The following is a 16,624-nucleotide window of genomic DNA, read 5'->3' on the forward strand; positions in this document are numbered from 1 at the left end:
AGCTATCTGCTCAAAGCAGGTCTAACTTCACAGCTGGATCAGTACTGAAGGGCTTGCTCAGCCAAGCTGGGAGTATCTCCACGGAAGGAGATCTCACAGACTTGTGGGCAACATGTTCCGATGCTTAATCACCCTCATGGTGAATTTTTTAAAATTATTATTGGAATCCCTTTTCAAGTGGCGAGTTCCCCAAATCCACACTGCCCTCTTGGAAGCTATCTTTGGAGTGAACTGTTATTGAAATAAGACCCCCATTGTCATGAAGAGGATTCATTACAGTTACGAAACAGAGCCAGGGAGCAAGCTAGCAATTAGGCAGCTTGGACAATTACAGGTCTGGTGTTGAAGCTCACTTCCTGGCCTGTCAGTATTACAAATATTTTACATAGCTGCGCATACTTTGCTGAAAGAGGCAGAGTTTATTATTATTTTTCTGCCCATGACCCCTACTAGGTCTCTGAAAGAAGGCTGTGAGCCTGGGATGTAGGAATGGGTGCCTCAGAAGCTTCACCCCTTTCCGCTGCATGGGATCAGTCATGCACGGGCAGGAGAGATTCCTTCTGAAGCCCTTGCTTAGCCTAACAGTAGGGAGCACTTCGGAAAGCCCAATGGATGTAGCTGTAGGGGGAAGAAGCTGAGCCTAAAGCCTTTCTGCCGCTGGCGGTGCCAAGCCCTGTGCTCTGTTCCAACGGACAGGTAGCGAGCCAAGCTGAGCGCAGTCAGGTTGCAGGGACAGCACTGGAGTCAACTGCTGTCCTGCCCGGTGAGCTGCCTTCCTGGGGCTGCGACCACCTGGGACAACACAGGGGGTGACAGTTCCACAGGGATGGGTGAGAGACAGTGACCGGTGCCAAGGCACTGGACCTTGCCTGTATGAAGGCAATTTCCCATGCGTGCCTGTCAGCAGAAGAGCAGAAATTTCCTCCACTGAGCCAACTGAGTCAACTCTTAGCATTCTCCTCTGCACCAGCACCAAGACTTTTATTACTTAGCCTGGCAGGTGCTGATAAATTGTTTGGTAACCCTTGCTGTAGACACACCATTCAAAAACTTATAGAGAAAAAAATATCCTCTTTCTTCTTAGGGGATTAAATCCAATGTCTAAATAAATCACCACTAATAGAACAAATAATTAAAGAGAGGGTTAATTCTTTCAGCCACGGTGTTACATGGCTGCTGCTGGTCTCCTTGCAGGAACAAGTGGGGTTTTAATTTTTTTTTTTTTATTTTTCTGGCAAATGTAGTTAAGAGCTTTGGGGATGTCAGTATTTTTCAGGTGTAGTAGGAATCACACAGCTGTCAATGCATTGCTTCAGACTGAGAATGGGACAAATTTTTAATGATGCTTCTCTAGACACAGAGCCCAGTAGCCTCATTTTGACCAAAGTGCCTGAACTGGGAAAGGAGAGACAAGATGGGCAATCCCAGTGCGGAATCCGAGGCTGCCAGCTGGGAGCTGCACCATGGGGCAACCGCCGGCGCTCAGCACCACCAAACTCTGACAGCTGCAACTTGCCAATTTCTCTTGTCTTGAGGGCATCATCTTCTGATCCATGTTCTCAGCGGTACTTTAGGATGATAACAAAGAATGTAACTATACTATTGACAGTACCTGTGAAGAGTATAAAGCCTTATTTAGGTTTCTCACCAAAGCTGCTACAGTATTTGTAAACTCATTTTCTAGAGCACTGGGTCTCTGCAATAAGGATCATGCTTATGGATTAAATTTATAGTTTCTGTGAGCCACAAGACAGTTTTCAGCCCGAAAATACTACAGCACACCTCCATGCAGATGAAGATTTTTTTTTTTTGTGACAGCTAAGGCCCACAGACAAACGGAAGCCGGCCTAGGAAGAGCAAGGATGAGTTGTCCCTAAAAAATTTAGTGGGGTACAAAGACGAGGCAGCCTGGCTCCCCAAGGAGGCTGGCAGCCCTAACGCCGGGCCCTTACCCCGGCCTCACTCCCCTCGCCCGGCCGTGCCAAGCAGCCTGGAGCCCTGCACCCCTCACCCGGGGCTGGCTCCGGCCGACGGCGTCGCTGGGGACGAGAGAGGATCGACCGCCACCTCACCGGCCCGGCTCCCTCGCTCCGGGGAGGAGAGACACCCGCACTCCCCACCTCCGACACCGGCCTCAGCGACACAGGGGGCAGACCCCGCGACCGCCACCCTCGCCCACCCCTCGGCCCCGCCGCGCCTGCGCACTCCCGCTCTCACCGCGCGCCCCTCCCGCCCACCCCCCCCCCCCCCGGGGCGCGTGCGCGGGGCCGGCGCACGCGCAGCGAGCGGTGCCCGCCGAAGGCGCGGCGGGAGGAGGAGGCGGGAGGGGCTGTTGCGCACTCGCCGGAGCCGCGCGGGAACTTGCGTAACGCGCGGCGGCCGTCGCTTCCTCTTTCCTCTCCTCCTCCCACCCGCCTCCTCCTCCTCCTCTTCCTCCGCTCCCCTCCCCTTTCCTCCCTCCGAAGGCGCCGCGCGAAGGCCGGCGGGGAAGCCGTTCCGCTTGCAAGGGAGGCCGGGCGGCCGGGCGCGGCCCCCGCCGCGGCGCCATGATGAGGCGCACGAAGCCCGAAGTGGAGCGCTACGTCGCCTCCGTGCAGGCCGCCGCGCCTTCCCCCAGAGAGGTGAGCGGGGTGCCGCCAACGGGCCGTCCGCGGCCTTGCCTTTCCCGCCTGCGCCAGTCCCGGGGGGTGAGGGGAGAGGGAGCCAGCCCACGGCTGGTGGCGGCGGTGCGGCCCGTGGTGGGAACCCTTCGCGCCCTCGACTCGCGTGGGGCCGGGCCTGAGGGGTGGCAGCGGCGGCCGCTTCCCGCCCAGCCGGGATTCTGGCTGCTCCTCTTGCCCCGCGCGAAAGGGCCCGGGGCGTGTTTGGACCGGCTGCTTTCTGCCTGTGCTGCGGCTTGGTCTGCTCTGCCCTTCCTTATCGCTGGGGGTAAGGGGGGAAAAAAGGGGTTCTGGTGTCTCTCGGAGTGTTTCTGAGTCCGTATTCTCTCAGGGGTTCTTTAAGTTGAGCGCGGTAGGGGAAGCAGCTATGAGGAAGGGCATGGAGTTTCGCTTACTGAGGTGCTTTGCCTAACCAGGAGCAGTGGTTCATCAGAGCTATGCATCTGCCTTTTACACCTGGTAAGCCCTAGTGTAGCTTTAAAGAGCTCACCAGCTCTCTGAGTACAGCATTCTTCAGTTTCCTGAGAGTTTAGTCCTTAAGTTGCCAGAGTTTCGGGGTTTTTTTTTTTAGAAAAATAGAGAACTCAAATAGGGAACATGTGAGATGCTTTCAGTTTTCTTTTATATCCTGTATGATTCATATTCCTGTCTGTGTGACTGCCCTGTGAAATAGCAGTGTTAAGAGAGGGAGAACTGGGAGAAAATAATTTTCCTACTGTGTTTTAGTAACTGGACCAAAGGATGAGGAGCTCTGCATGATACCATTATATCTACCATTATATCTGGAAAATGGTATACAGCTCAGAGTGAGCAATCTGATACAATTCATGGGAGCTATTTAATCCTGAAAGAGGCGGTTCTGCTGCTCTGAATTTATTTTTATTGTCGAGGTAGAATATTCAACAGTGTGTTCTGTAGTGTGAATGCATCCATATTCACCATTATGCAGCAGGGCCTTTATGCAGGGCCTGTGTACACTGTCATCATTTGTACCTTTCCCAACAGCAACAAAGTTGTCCTGTGACTGCGTTTGATTGACTTGAGTGCTGTTTAGACCAGACAGTGTGAGGTACATCACTGCCAAAATCAGAGATACTCTTTAATTGGCTTGATATTCTTATTGAATTCAGCAACAATAACAAAATTCTTTTCCTTCTGTTGTGCTTAATCCAGGTGGTGCATATTTAGGTTTTGGGTTTTTTTTCAGTAATACTTCCAACTAGTTGTGTAGCACAGTCAATGGTGGAAATGGTTACTGGTTTTCTTGTTGTGTTGGTTTTAGGGGGGTGCTTATAAGGCTGCAGAGCATTTATTTTGAGGTTTCTTTTCATCTGTGTTTAAAAGGAGCTGCCAAGTGTGACTCCACTCTGACATATTTCAGTGTTTCCTTTTTATAAATATACTTCAAAGATACAGACTAAAAACTGTGGAAGTATCTTAGGAGGCCTGGTTTCATTCTAAATCACTTCTTAAAATTTTGCAGTAGTAGTGGGGATGGGAGAGGGAGGGAGACTAATAATTCAAAAGTATTCAAAATGTGCACACTTGTTTGGAATCATAGATGTAACTAGTTACAGTATTTTTGTGGTTCACAAGCAAAATCTGCTTTTGAACTGTTATTGGGAGCTCAAGCTTTACATTTCTACCTGGTTTACCTCTACCTCAAGGTTTTTGCTTGTGACTGAGTTCTTTAGCTCCTCGCTTTCACTCTTTTTCCTCCTGTCCGTGCTTCTGCCATCTTGCCCTTTGCCTACTGTCTGTGTGTTTCTTTTTGTTTTGCCTTTGTTTCTTCCTTGTTCTACCCCCCAAAATTACCTTTGGAGATGTTTCATCTTTCACCTGTACAGTGTGTATGTTCAAGTTACCTCAGGCTGAGAACATCAGAAATAAACTACTGCATAAATACATTTCCTAACCAGACTGAGAATGACTTAGGTAGAAATTGCTTTTTCCTCAAGTATATTGAAACATAGTGTCTGATGACAGTATACTACAGCAGGGCTAAATGACAGATCTCTCTTGGCTTGTAGGATTTTTTTTTTCTTCTGCTACATTGCAACAAAAGAGATTAAACGTAGCTGACCCCATTCTTCCACTTTCTTTAATCAGAAGTGTTTACGAAATGCCGCATGTGTAAAGGCTTGTTGCTTGCTTCACTTGTAATCTTTATTTTGCTTGGTGGCCTTTGCCAATTATAAGAGAGACTCTTTTCATTCTTAATCCTACATCTTTCAAAAACAAACCATTAAATATGAGGAGTGGATTTGAGCTGTTAACTAGTTGTCAAATTCAGTCATTTAAAAGTATTATGCATTGTTGAAAAGAAGAGTCACCCTACTGAATTATTTTAAAAGCACCGTATGTCTAAAGTATGTCTGTCATGTTTTTCTCTCCTTCAGAAATCGATGAAGGGATTCCTCTTTGCTAAGCTGTATTTTGAAATAAAAGAATATGAACTTGCTAAAAGGTAATGTGTTGATGCATGTTTGTTTTTCTGTTCTCTAAAGTGTAAGAAAAAAGCTAAATGAGTACGGAGTAGACCAGAGAAACAAATATCATTATTATGTTGTTTTAAGGTAGCGATAAATGTGGATATTGAATGCATTTAAATCTTTGTAAACAATAGCTTAAAAGAAGATTACTGATGTGGTACTGAATAACTTATATTGCTGAAATGGCTTTTTTCTTTCCTCGTATTATGTAGTTCTTACCATTTCTGTGAACTTCTGCTTTTTCTTTAATAAACAAAAATACTTGCTGGCAAGTAAGTAGCATCTGTACATCTAAAACAATGTTGCTTCTTGCTTTAAGATCCAGATAAGGTATCTAGAACAGAATAGGTCTGTGTTTCCTGAATGACATATTAACCTATCATAGTTTGCAGGAGGGAGTATTATTGAAAAATATTGGTGAAGTAGCTGACTTTTTTTCCCCCTCCATAGGTATATATCTACATACCTCAGCGTACAAGAGAGAGATCCCAAAGCACACAGATTTCTTGGACAAATTTACGAAGCTGAGGATAACATAGAAAAAGCTTTTGGGTGTTACAAGGTAAGTACGACACTGACCCCTAATAATCCTGCTTTATTCCTTTGTAAATAGACTTATAAAATCCTTCTGTGCTGGACATTCTCAAACCCGCAGAATAAAACATGTTCCTGGGAAAACTATTTTTTGTACAGATTTCATAATGGAAATATAAAGCACTGCAGAGGAGATTCTTCACTTGATATCACTTGATTCAGTAGTCTGTTTTTAAATTGTTTTGTTTTGTTTTGTTTTTTTTTTGTTCTGGACTTGATCTTTGTGCTACCTGCTGTGAAACTCTTCCCATGTCATACGTTGCCTTTTGGACTGAGGATCTGTGGCTGTTGTAGAACTCTTTAATGTGGACTGTGATGACAACAGAAATCTAGTTGCTACTAGAAGACTGCAGCCCTAGTGTATTTTTTGTTTGGTTTGTTTTGGAGGGGGCAGGGACGCAAGGGATGGGCCAATCTAATTTTGATCAGGCAATCATATAAATGTCAAATTCACAACAGAAATGTCTTTGTTCTGGTTTTGGGGAGGAGATGGTGTGCTCTGAAGTCTGGTTGCCAGCACAACTCCATGAAGCGCTATCACACTTCTTAAACTATGTGTTCTTTTTTTTAAAGTGTTCACATCTGGCTAGACTAGAGGTCCTTATAGTCCTGCTGCCTGTGCATAGCAGTAGCAAGTGGTAGATGTAGAGGAGCTGGCTTTTGCATTATTTCTTATGCTCTTCTGAATTCCAGCAGTTGTATGTAGGTGTTGTAAACTAGTAGTAGCATTTAGAAAGGCTTTTTAAAATTTATTCTGTATTGATAGCTCTAACTAATTTGACTAGCTGGGTCTTTGTGGGAGGTAACTTTGTTTCCTGTTCTGTATAGATCATAAGATCAAATTACTTTTTATTTTTCCTCCTGTGTATGCATGGGGAAAACTAGCGCTCTGTGGAGTTGAACCCAACACAGAAAGATCTTGTACTGAAGATTGCAGAGTTATTATGCAATAACGACATTACTGATGGAAGAGCGAAATACTGGGTTGAGAGAGCTGCTAAGCTCTTCCCTGGAAGTCCGGCTGTTTACAGGTTGAAGGTAAATTCCAAATTACCTCTGTTATGTGGCTTAAAGAAACTTTCAGCATCTAACTGGACTGGAGTGCTTTTCACGTGTCACCTCATACAAAACTCTTCTTGGCTAAATGATTTTAGAATCTTTAAGACTAAGTAGATATTACTTTCTTTGCAGTCTGGCATTTTTTGTCTAGCTTTCAGGAAAGCTGCAGATACAGGCTTTCGTACCCTTTTTAATATTTCAAGGTTAATCTTCAGAAATGCCGAAAAGCTATATTAGGTATCGCATCTGAGAAGACTAGATAGGCACTACTTGATCATTCTACTGTGCAACCAGCAGTTCTGTGAACTCAGACTTTCTTGCTCTGCTTTTTGGGGTTTTAAATCTGTATTATGATCAACTATGCAGAATGTGAGAAATGCTGTAATTCTCAAATACTGTGTAAATGCTTTCAGTCACGCAATCTCAGTTTTGCACAGGTATGTGGATTTTGTGTAACTAGGCAGCAACGATACTGAAGTCTTAAGTTTTTTTTTGGTTTTTTTTTTTTTTTTTTTTAAGCAAAGTAGTCTATGGCAGGGTATGCTGTCATTGAACCAAATGGTTTGACAAGCATTACTTAACTTGGTAAGAGACAAATTCTTCTGCGGATTTTCTTCTATGATAGTTATCTCAATTTTTAAATATTTGAGTATTTCATCAAACTTTTATGTAATATCTGAAAGAGTAGTGTAGTTCGAGTAATATAACCTACATAGTGGAGGAAAGAAAACTGTCTGAAACTGTAGTTGCTTGAAAGACTCAAGTGGGAAGTGAAATATTAACATGCTGCCTTCATGTTTAACAGGAGCAGCTACTGGATTGTAAAGGTGAAGATGGATGGAATCAACTTTTTGACTTGATTCAAGCAGAACTTTATGCAAGACCAGATGATGTCTACATAAACATCAGACTAGTTGCACTCTACCGTTCAAATAATAGATTAAGAGATGCGGTGCTCCACTGTCAGGAGGCAGAGAAGAAAATACCTTTGCAGTCAAGCTTGGAATGGTGTTCCTGTGTTGTAGAGACATTTGAGGTGTTTAGTCATGTTTTGATCCTGTGATAGTCTTCCATATCTTTTTAACTGGCCTATTTCTCTTAGTGTCATACCATGACAGCTATTTTTCAAGTGATTTAACTCCTCCAAATGCAAGTCTACTGAAACCAGTGGAATTACAAAATACTTCTTGGGTTTTTTTTTAGTTGAAATTTTCTCCCTAAAATTAAGCCTTATAGAGCTATTGAGTTTCTAGCTTCAAAAGCTGGGTTAGATGCAGCAGTTCCATTAGGGATAAAATTGCTCAGGCAAGTAGTTCCCTGGAACTTTGCTGCTGAAGAATGTGTTAAGGTCTCACCTGTGAAACTGGATTATACAATAAATGCTACTAATATATTTTGGAGAAGTACTGCCATTGCCTTCATGGAAGGATGACTGTTCCTTATCCTGTGATGAACTTTCTTCTTTAGGAATATCTGGAATCTTTACAAGACTTGGAGTCTGATAAAAATAACTGGAGAGCTATCAAGAAAGATCATCTGCTAGCCTATTCCAGCTTTGTCAAAATGACACTTTCTTCTAGAGATGTTCAGGAATGCAGAGAGGCGCTTGAAAGGTACTGTTTTAACATTCCTGTAGTAAGAAAAACAAGAAAACATTCTCTAGAATTATTCATTTTGGCGGGGGGGTCACAGAACATCTACCAAGCTTCTGTTTCACTACTTAACTTGTTTGTGGATCGGAGAAGAGATTCTCTGTACTAACGTCACGTTAAGAGGAAGGGTTGCCAACAAACCCTTTGTGTTTGCCCAGTCTGTCAATATCCCAAGAAAGATGAGACCTTTATGCCCAGTCAGTCTGTCTGAACCCACTAGGCAGCTCACTGTATTGGAGCGTGATTCGACTAACCTATCCAGGGATCCAGGCTGACGGCGCCACTGAGTCAACCCCCCCTTATTTCAATTATTCAAGGTCCTGGGAATTAGCACAAAGTTAATTTTATTATACAAAATAAAGATTCTTGACAGGATAAGGTTTGAAGATTGCCAGTGATAGTATACTGATTGCAAGAATGTGTTTGAAGCAATATACAACCAAACTAATTACTAATAACAGCCAGCTTAGGTTAGTTATTTTAGCATGCACAGAATAAGATTCTTGCCCAATAGACATCCCTGTGGAGGAGAAAACAGGTTCAGCCTGTTGACTGATCCCATAAGTTACGATGAAGTCTTCCCAGATTTTCTCCCCTGGTTCATTTACTTTTATGCTGTTTCTTACATTAAGGTGGAGTTTGAGTTACTCTAGTCATGTGTTCTTTTATTACTTTTATTATTGCCTTGTTTCTTAAAGCTATAGTAAAATATGTATAAGGCACATGCCCAGTGAGGAGTGGTCTCACTTTGGAGGCGGGTAGCCTTTGGGTTGGAGGTTTGTTATAGTATTACAATGAGCAAAGTTCATCCAAAGGATACGATTTTGCCACAGTTGCTGGCTCAGCAACTGGTATTCTTGCTTGACAGCTGTGATGCAGTTCATCAGCTGCTGTACAGCTTATCAGCCACCAGGTATCATGATGTTCATGTCCCTGCAGGGAGCGTGACAGAGTTTGACTGTGATGTCTTTTCTCCGCTCCATCCTTCATTCTGTTCGTCTTAAGATATCCGAAGGGAGGCAGGATGTGGTGCCTAGGGAACTGCTGTAGCGAGCATGCCAACTGCATTCCGTTCTGGAAGTAGCAACTGCAATTTACCTTAAGACGTTCTTCTATTAGGATGAACCTTAGAGAAGCTAATTTTCCCCTCCCAGTCATTGTCTAACAACTAGGCACTAAGAATAATTCTTACCGGTTTTGGACACCAAGCCTTGTTTGAATAGTCAGCATGCAGCTGTGGAGAGGATTCATTGATATCCTGGGTCAATTAACTTTGTACCTTCTTTCCCTTCAGTAAGAGAATGTTGTTCTGTACTTCAGCAGTTGACTAATCCAGATTTCCCAGATGATTAAAAAAAACCCCACACCCAACAACAACAAAAACCCCAAAAACCCAAAACCGTCTCTTGTGTATCAGCTTTGTCCTGATCGTTTTGTTCTAAATTAACACAGCACATAGTGGAATAGTTAGGAACTTAAGGTATATACTATAATTGGGAGGAGGAAGCCACTTGCAGTAAGAACACTCTCCTTCAGGCAAAACTGGTGATGTTACAGGACCAGCTAAGCTGGACTTCAAGGCATATCATTTGTGGTAGACCTAGAGTAGTACAAAACAATGTTTGTAGTCAATAAATATATTTGTTAAGCTCTATCTTCCTTTCTTTCTGTTATCTTCCCTTTCTTACTGGCTTTTATTGACTCACCTTTGTTCCTCAATTATACAATGGCTGTTATATTGTCTTTTGTAAAACAATATTCTTCAGTCCGTTAATCTTGAATGAGAATTTGAAGCAATACAGACAACGGGTGAGGAATACTTAATGCCCAAGTATGTTTTATTTTCTTTTTCTCCTCTAACTTTGACCAAAACTGTATTGGGTTTTCTGCTGCTGTTTTATTAGAGCATTTCAAGGTGATTACATCTGCAGCATTTCCAGATTGTGGCAATGCCAACAGCCATTATAGTTTTGTCAGGTGATTGAAAGAGTGTTTTGACTGTTCTGGAAGGCCTCTCCTGAGTGGGGTTTGTGTTTGAAGAGCCTATCTAGCTGTGTTTTGGGCCTTTCTGATAAGTGAAGGAAAGGGAGGAGCAGAGTGACTAGTGCCTTCTATATGTCTTAAAATCTGCAGTAGTGAAAAAGTTTATCCATGTGATTCGGGAGAATAGTTTTGAAAGCAGCTGAGCAAAGATGTGCTGAAAAAGACTGTAAATATCTAGGTAATATTTAGCATGTTTTACTTCAATGAACTAAGTTGAGAGATTTGGGAGTTTGAGACCGTTCTAGAGCAGCTCAGATCTAAGCAACAGAGACAGTAGTAACCACTGACTCATGAAGTTACTTGGTGCACAGTTAAATAGCATCAGCCAAAGCCATCTGCTATAGCTTTTACCAGGACTGTTTAGAATGAGTCTTCTCCATGTTTTAGTTTTGATCGTGCGCTTCAGTCGGTGAAACCATATGTGAATGGAGCTGATGAGTTGTCTTGTACCTTTGTGGAAATGAAAGGACAGCTATACATGCTTGCTGGAACTTTGCTACTGAAAATGGCCCAAGACAATGAGGCACAGTGGAGAGTTGTGTGTGAACTAGCAGCATTGTGTTATCTGATAAGTTTCCAGGTAAGTCATTTTTCAGTTTGTGCCTTTAGTTGATGCAGTTCCTGAAATGTTTTTGCTGTATATGTGTTGAACTCCTGTATTCCAGAGATGAACTAGTGTTTGTGTGCCTAAGGACAGATTCCCTCCTCACTCACAAAACCCAACTCTGACACAATCTTTTAAAAGGTTTCAGATTACATGGATAGGGTAAAAGTGAATCTTCCGCTATTTTCTTTGTCAGAGTAGCCTGATTCTTAAAGGCTTATGAGTTGTTTGGTTTTTTTTTTTTTTTTTTTCCTATAGTATATTCCCTTTTCTGTAATAGATGTGAACACGTATGTTAAGCTTATTGCTGTAGGGAGGGAATGAACTGAGTAGTTCTGGTATGCTTCTTGTGTAGACAGCAGAACTAAGAAATCGAGCTTAATTCTTTGCCTTATGAAGTAAAACTGATTGTACTTTTTATGCCCCTGCTTGCATTCCAGATAGTACTTACTCTTGTGTGCACTTAATGTTACTTGCAACAGCTGTAATTGTTCACTGTGGGGTTTTGGGTGGGTTCCCTGCCCACCTTGCCCCACGATATGTGACATAATACCTTAAAAATGAATTCTGTATTTTTTTTCTCTAGTTTTCTAATGCTAAAAAGAAGCTTGTTCCCTCATTCTTAAGATTAGTTGAAATTATCCACCCTTATTGTGAAAAAGCTGTAACAATTCTTTCCTTACTTCAACAGGTTCCTAAACCAAAGTCAAAACTAATAAAAGTGGATCAAGCTGGACAAGATGTGCTAGAAATGTTGGCCTGTGATCGAAAAAGCCAGTCTGGTAATAAAAATAGCTATGTAGTCCCATTTTAGCATTACAGATAGTTATTTTAAGAGCTAAGTGGTTTGTTAACACATTCATTATAATGAGATGTGATGTTAACACTTCAACATGTAATAAAACCTTCTAGATTCTGAATACATATGTAAAATGAAACAGTAGTTTGATCCTGATACCTGAAGTTTTTTTTTTCTCCTCTTCAGCATGCTAGTAGAGTGCATTGTCATTTTTTCAAGTGTGGTTTTTTTTTCTTCCTTTCTGCCTCTCCAGCACACTAAGATAGAATTTAACTTTCATGGTCTGTTAATCTGCTGGAAATGGCTTCTCTCTGCTGATACTGTTCTGCAAGTATTCTTAGCCCTAAGAGGAAAAGAAAATATCACCATTATCCTCTCCTTCCATCCTCTAACTTCTTCATTAGCTTTGCTGTTTTTGCTGCTAAGTATAGATAGTTTTTCAGTCTACAAATGCTTGCAGGACCTTCAAACAGACCCACTTGGCATCAGTTTAAATTGTTTCAGAATGGATTTTGTTAAGACAAGCTTCTACTTGTATTGCAGCTACTTATTTTAAGGACAGTTGCAATACCCCTAGAATAGTAATAAAAATATAGCTTTGTTTTCACGAAGAAATGGATTTACAAATGCCTTGGGATTGTTGTCAATAAAAGCTGGGAAAGTCTATGTGCTGAAACACTGACCTAATTGTAGGAAGAACATAATTTATGAATCTGTAGGTTTCATGAGAGGAAATTCTGATTCTTACCCAGCATTCAGTAGCAAAAACTGTCCAATGTATCAAATATTACTTATGTTCACTGCTCTATTTCTGTGAAGTGATATTTTTGTTTTCTAGGTCATATGCTGCTGAACTTAAGCCATGGCAAGCAAGACTTCTTTAAAGAGATTGTGGAATCTTTTGCAAACAAGAGCGGTTTATTTACGTTGTTTGACAGCCTGTTTGAGAGCGGAGCTTCTAGAGAGAGATCTTTTATTGGCACAGATGATATTGGAAATGTCAGTACACAAGCACCAGTGCAAGTGGAACTTAATAAATATGATATTGGTAAGAGGTGTCACTTTCCGAAACTCAGCACAACTTTCTGTACCAGAAGGTCTTCTACAAATACTTCACCTTGCAAAAAAAGACAGCTAGCTGGAATAACTCTCCAAAGTTGTCTTTATGTCCTAGGCAAGACTTAGACTTCATTGCAAAGTAAATAAGTGCTTCTTGAATAATTCCATAAAGATTTGGGAGAAATTAAATAAGTTTGCTAAAAATAGTCACCTATTGGACTGAATATGATAAGGATGGAAGTGAAAGGAAATCTGAGTCACTCCTTCAGAAGCTTAAGGGGTTGATGGCTTGAGCACTGAGATGGACTGTCTACTTGATATCTTTGGCTAATTTGAAGTTTGTAATCTTTCGTAAGTGAAAGTTGGAATCCTGATGCTCATTGGTCTGCAGAGTATCTTTGGCTGCTTTGAAGGAATGAAACATGAAACTCAGCTTTGATCCGATACAAGTCTTGCTGCCTTGTAGGAAGTTGACATATGTGTCCAACTTTGTTTTTGCATAGGTGCTGTTCGAATGCACAATGGCAGTCTCCAACACCTTGTGTGGCTTGGCTTGCAGTGGAACTCTATGTCAGTCTTACCCCCAATGCGCAAATGGTTAAAACAGCTTTTTCACTTGCCCCAAGAAACATCAAGACTTGAGACAGATGCTCCTGAATCCATTTGCCTATTGGACCTGGAAGTAAGTAAACTTTCCAAGTTCCTAAATGTACTATACGATTTAAGTTTTTTGATATTTAATACTCTTGATTTATTTATTTTTACAAAAACAGGTATTTCTACTTGGAGTGGTATTCGCTAGCAACTTACAATTGCAAGAGAAGTTTAATTCTCACTACGGTGCACATCAGCCACAATTCTTACCGTTGCCAGTGTGCAAACAGCTCTATACCGAAAAGCAAAGATCCTGGTGGGATGCCGTTCGTACTCTTATTCAGAGAAAAACAATGTAAGGCTTTTTCAGTTTGGAAATGTTTAACCAAGCCTTTAGGCAGCTTCTGCTACAGCAGCTTGGCTTGATCCCCATAGATTCCTGTAAAATTAAATTTATTTTTTTGACATATTTGGGACATTGGAGCTTTGTTGTAGTAGGGACTTGGTACACTTGAAAGATTTTTAAAAAGGGAATGTTCATTTCCAACATTGCGTTTCTAAATTGGAGGCAGATTAGGTCCAAAACTGCAGGCTATCAAGCAAATGACATGTGAACAGATAAAAAAGAATACTAATCAAGGAGTGTTTCTTCTCATATTTAGACCAGGAACAGCAGCAAAACTGAGGCTTATTGTACAGCATGGGATAAGTACTCTGCGGACACTGGAGAAGCATGGCCTTCAACCTGCCTTAATTATACACTGGGCAAAAAGTCTGCAAAAAACAGTAAGCCGACATTATTTTAAATATGTACAAGCCGAGGTGCTTTTCTCTCTTATTTTCCACGCTGTAAACAGACAGAGAGGGAAAATATGAAATCAGATGAGAATGTGTTATTGAGAACTGTTGTTTATTTTGTCAGGGGAATTAGTTGCTCTAGTCACCCTATGAAGTACTCTATCTTAAACTGTAGTGTTATTTTCTACATATGTGTTACTGCACATAGCTCTTGAGAGAAACCCCCTGAGGTTTCTCTCAGGTGTCAGAGAAGCACTCTGAGAACTTTTCAGGAAAACAGGAGAAAGATATGTATGTATAGCATTTTGACTTGAATTTGTTGAAGTAACATGTGCTTCTATTCCCTTTTCTTCACCAGGGCGTTAGCCTTAACTCCTTCTATGACCAGAAGGAATACATTGGACGGAGTGTCTACTACTGGAAGAAAGTTTTGCCTATGCTGGAAACTATCAAAAAGAAGAGAAGTATTCCTGAACCTACTGATCCTCTCTTCAGACACTTCCATAGTGTAGACATTCAGGTACAGACTGATTAAGCCAAGGCTGAAGTAAGAGAAGGTCTATGCCAGGAACTTACGTAGTTGTGATTTTTTTTTTCTCTGCATTGTATGACTCGTGTTGTTATTACTATAAAAGTGTTAATGATGAGATTTGGTAGTATCAATGTCTGATAAAGGGGGAAAAATGTCCTTAACTTGATTTGTGTGTTTAGAACTATGTATATGATTGGAAGGCACTGAACACCATTAGTACCAACTTTCTTTTAAAAAATATTTTCCCTATATTATAGGAAGAAAAATAATAATGGGTGTGTCATTCTAGTGTTGGATATGAGTTGTCTTTCACTTTCTTTGTAGATCTTTCAGGTTGCAGCATATGAAGAAGAAGCACATATAGCATTTGCAATGTTGGATGCAGTTGATGGTAAAACTGATGACGCTTTATTAGCATTTGAAGCTATTAAGAATGTGGTTTCCTACTGGAATCTTGCCATGGTAAGCTTATAAATTGCATTACCCCAAAGTGCTTTGCTTCATTCAGTTGCCTTCTGACTGATCTTAGTTAATCTGTATCCTATTCTTTAGATCTTCCAAAGAAAGGCAGAAGAGATTGAAAATGATGCCATGCTGCCAGAAGAACAAGAAGAACACAAAACCTATCTTCTTAAAAGCAAGCATTATCTAATGAAGATCATTGAGGAAAGCTCGTCCGATATGTCAGTAACTGAGAAAGTAAGTAATTTTCACTTTAAAAACCTGTTTCAGGAGATGCAGTGCCTTTTGGTTAGTTTGAAAATGAAACTGCATTTATGTTAGCTTTTTTAGACCAGGCTTTACATTAGGGCAAGTTAAACTTGTTTCTTCGCTCAAGACAAATAACATGCTTAACACCAGTGGGGTGAAAAAACAGTTAACTTCTGTAACCTACCAGATCATACAATATTCTGACTACTCTGTGGGTGAAAGCTTTTATGTAAACAAATAGCTTTTGCCACTATCCTTTTATAGAGGTCAATACTTTGAAAAAAATAGGTTGTGTGGATTGTTTTCTTACATTAATCTTAGTAGATTTAGAACTTTGCTGAAAAAAACAGTATTTGTTTAATGAAAGCCTTGTGAATTGTTTGGCTAGAATTCTGAATGTAATCTGTCTTGCTCTGAGAGAGATTTGCAGTCATGACTTATGTTTTGAATAACTTTCTAGCTGCCGGTGTCTATTGAAACGGTGAGAGAAATGCTAGATACAGTAATCCAGGAACTTGGCGAGAATGGTGAAGAGGGAAGTCCTGCTTTCAGAAACGGTCTGTCACGAGCTGTAGATTCAGAGCTGAAACATTCCACTCCGTCACCGAATAAATTCTCTCTTTCACCATCTAAGAGCTACAAGGTATATTAGCCAGGTAGTATTTCAGGGGATTGTTATGTTTGAAGTAAAAATTCACAAGATTCAATTAACTTTTTTTTTTTCCTAGTTTTCTCCTAAAACTCCTCCTCAGTGGGCAGAAGATCACAGATGTATACTTCAAATGATCTGTCAGCAAGTTGAAGCTTTAAAGGTAAACAATTTCATCACCATATTCAGTGATGAACAGTTGGCCTTCTAGTTATAGTAAAGATTTAGTGATAATAGCATGGGCTAACTTATAGTTCCTATACTACTACTAAAATAAATGGAATTATTTTCTGTAGACCTCCCCCCCACTTTTAAATAGAGAAATAGTAGAGATCATTCATTATGTTTTCTTCTACAAATACCTTTGTAATATATACT

At 41.1% G+C, this 16,624-nt stretch overlaps 1 protein-coding gene across 4 annotated transcripts in view; it reads left to right on the plus strand.

Moving 5' to 3' along the window:
* The first annotated feature begins 2,357 nt into the window (after nucleotides 1-2,357).
* RGPD4 (RANBP2 like and GRIP domain containing 4) overlaps nucleotides 2,358-16,624 on the plus strand; it is a 35,323-nt gene continuing 21,056 nt past the window's right edge. For all 4 annotated transcript variants that reach the window (XM_086769885.1, XM_086769894.1, XM_086769904.1 and 1 more), the window contains exons 1-17: nucleotides 2,358-2,621; nucleotides 5,060-5,127; nucleotides 5,603-5,714; nucleotides 6,632-6,784; nucleotides 7,611-7,841; nucleotides 8,273-8,418; nucleotides 10,888-11,080; nucleotides 11,796-11,886; nucleotides 12,742-12,951; nucleotides 13,466-13,644; nucleotides 13,736-13,911; nucleotides 14,219-14,342; nucleotides 14,713-14,874; nucleotides 15,211-15,348; nucleotides 15,439-15,585; nucleotides 16,058-16,240; nucleotides 16,326-16,409. In XM_086769885.1, the coding sequence (XP_086626011.1) occupies nucleotides 2,547-2,621; nucleotides 5,060-5,127; nucleotides 5,603-5,714; nucleotides 6,632-6,784; nucleotides 7,611-7,841; nucleotides 8,273-8,418; nucleotides 10,888-11,080; nucleotides 11,796-11,886; nucleotides 12,742-12,951; nucleotides 13,466-13,644; nucleotides 13,736-13,911; nucleotides 14,219-14,342; nucleotides 14,713-14,874; nucleotides 15,211-15,348; nucleotides 15,439-15,585; nucleotides 16,058-16,240; nucleotides 16,326-16,409 (2,472 nt within the window). In that variant the 5' untranslated portion in view covers nucleotides 2,358-2,546. The remainder of the gene's footprint in view (nucleotides 2,622-5,059; nucleotides 5,128-5,602; nucleotides 5,715-6,631; nucleotides 6,785-7,610; nucleotides 7,842-8,272; nucleotides 8,419-10,887; nucleotides 11,081-11,795; nucleotides 11,887-12,741; nucleotides 12,952-13,465; nucleotides 13,645-13,735; nucleotides 13,912-14,218; nucleotides 14,343-14,712; nucleotides 14,875-15,210; nucleotides 15,349-15,438; nucleotides 15,586-16,057; nucleotides 16,241-16,325; nucleotides 16,410-16,624) is intronic.

The sequence above is a fragment of the Chlamydotis macqueenii genome, chromosome 1 (assembly GCF_036417535.1).
Source record: "Chlamydotis macqueenii isolate bChlMac1 chromosome 1, bChlMac1.mat, whole genome shotgun sequence".
Lineage (NCBI taxonomy): Eukaryota > Metazoa > Chordata > Aves > Otidiformes > Otididae > Chlamydotis > Chlamydotis macqueenii.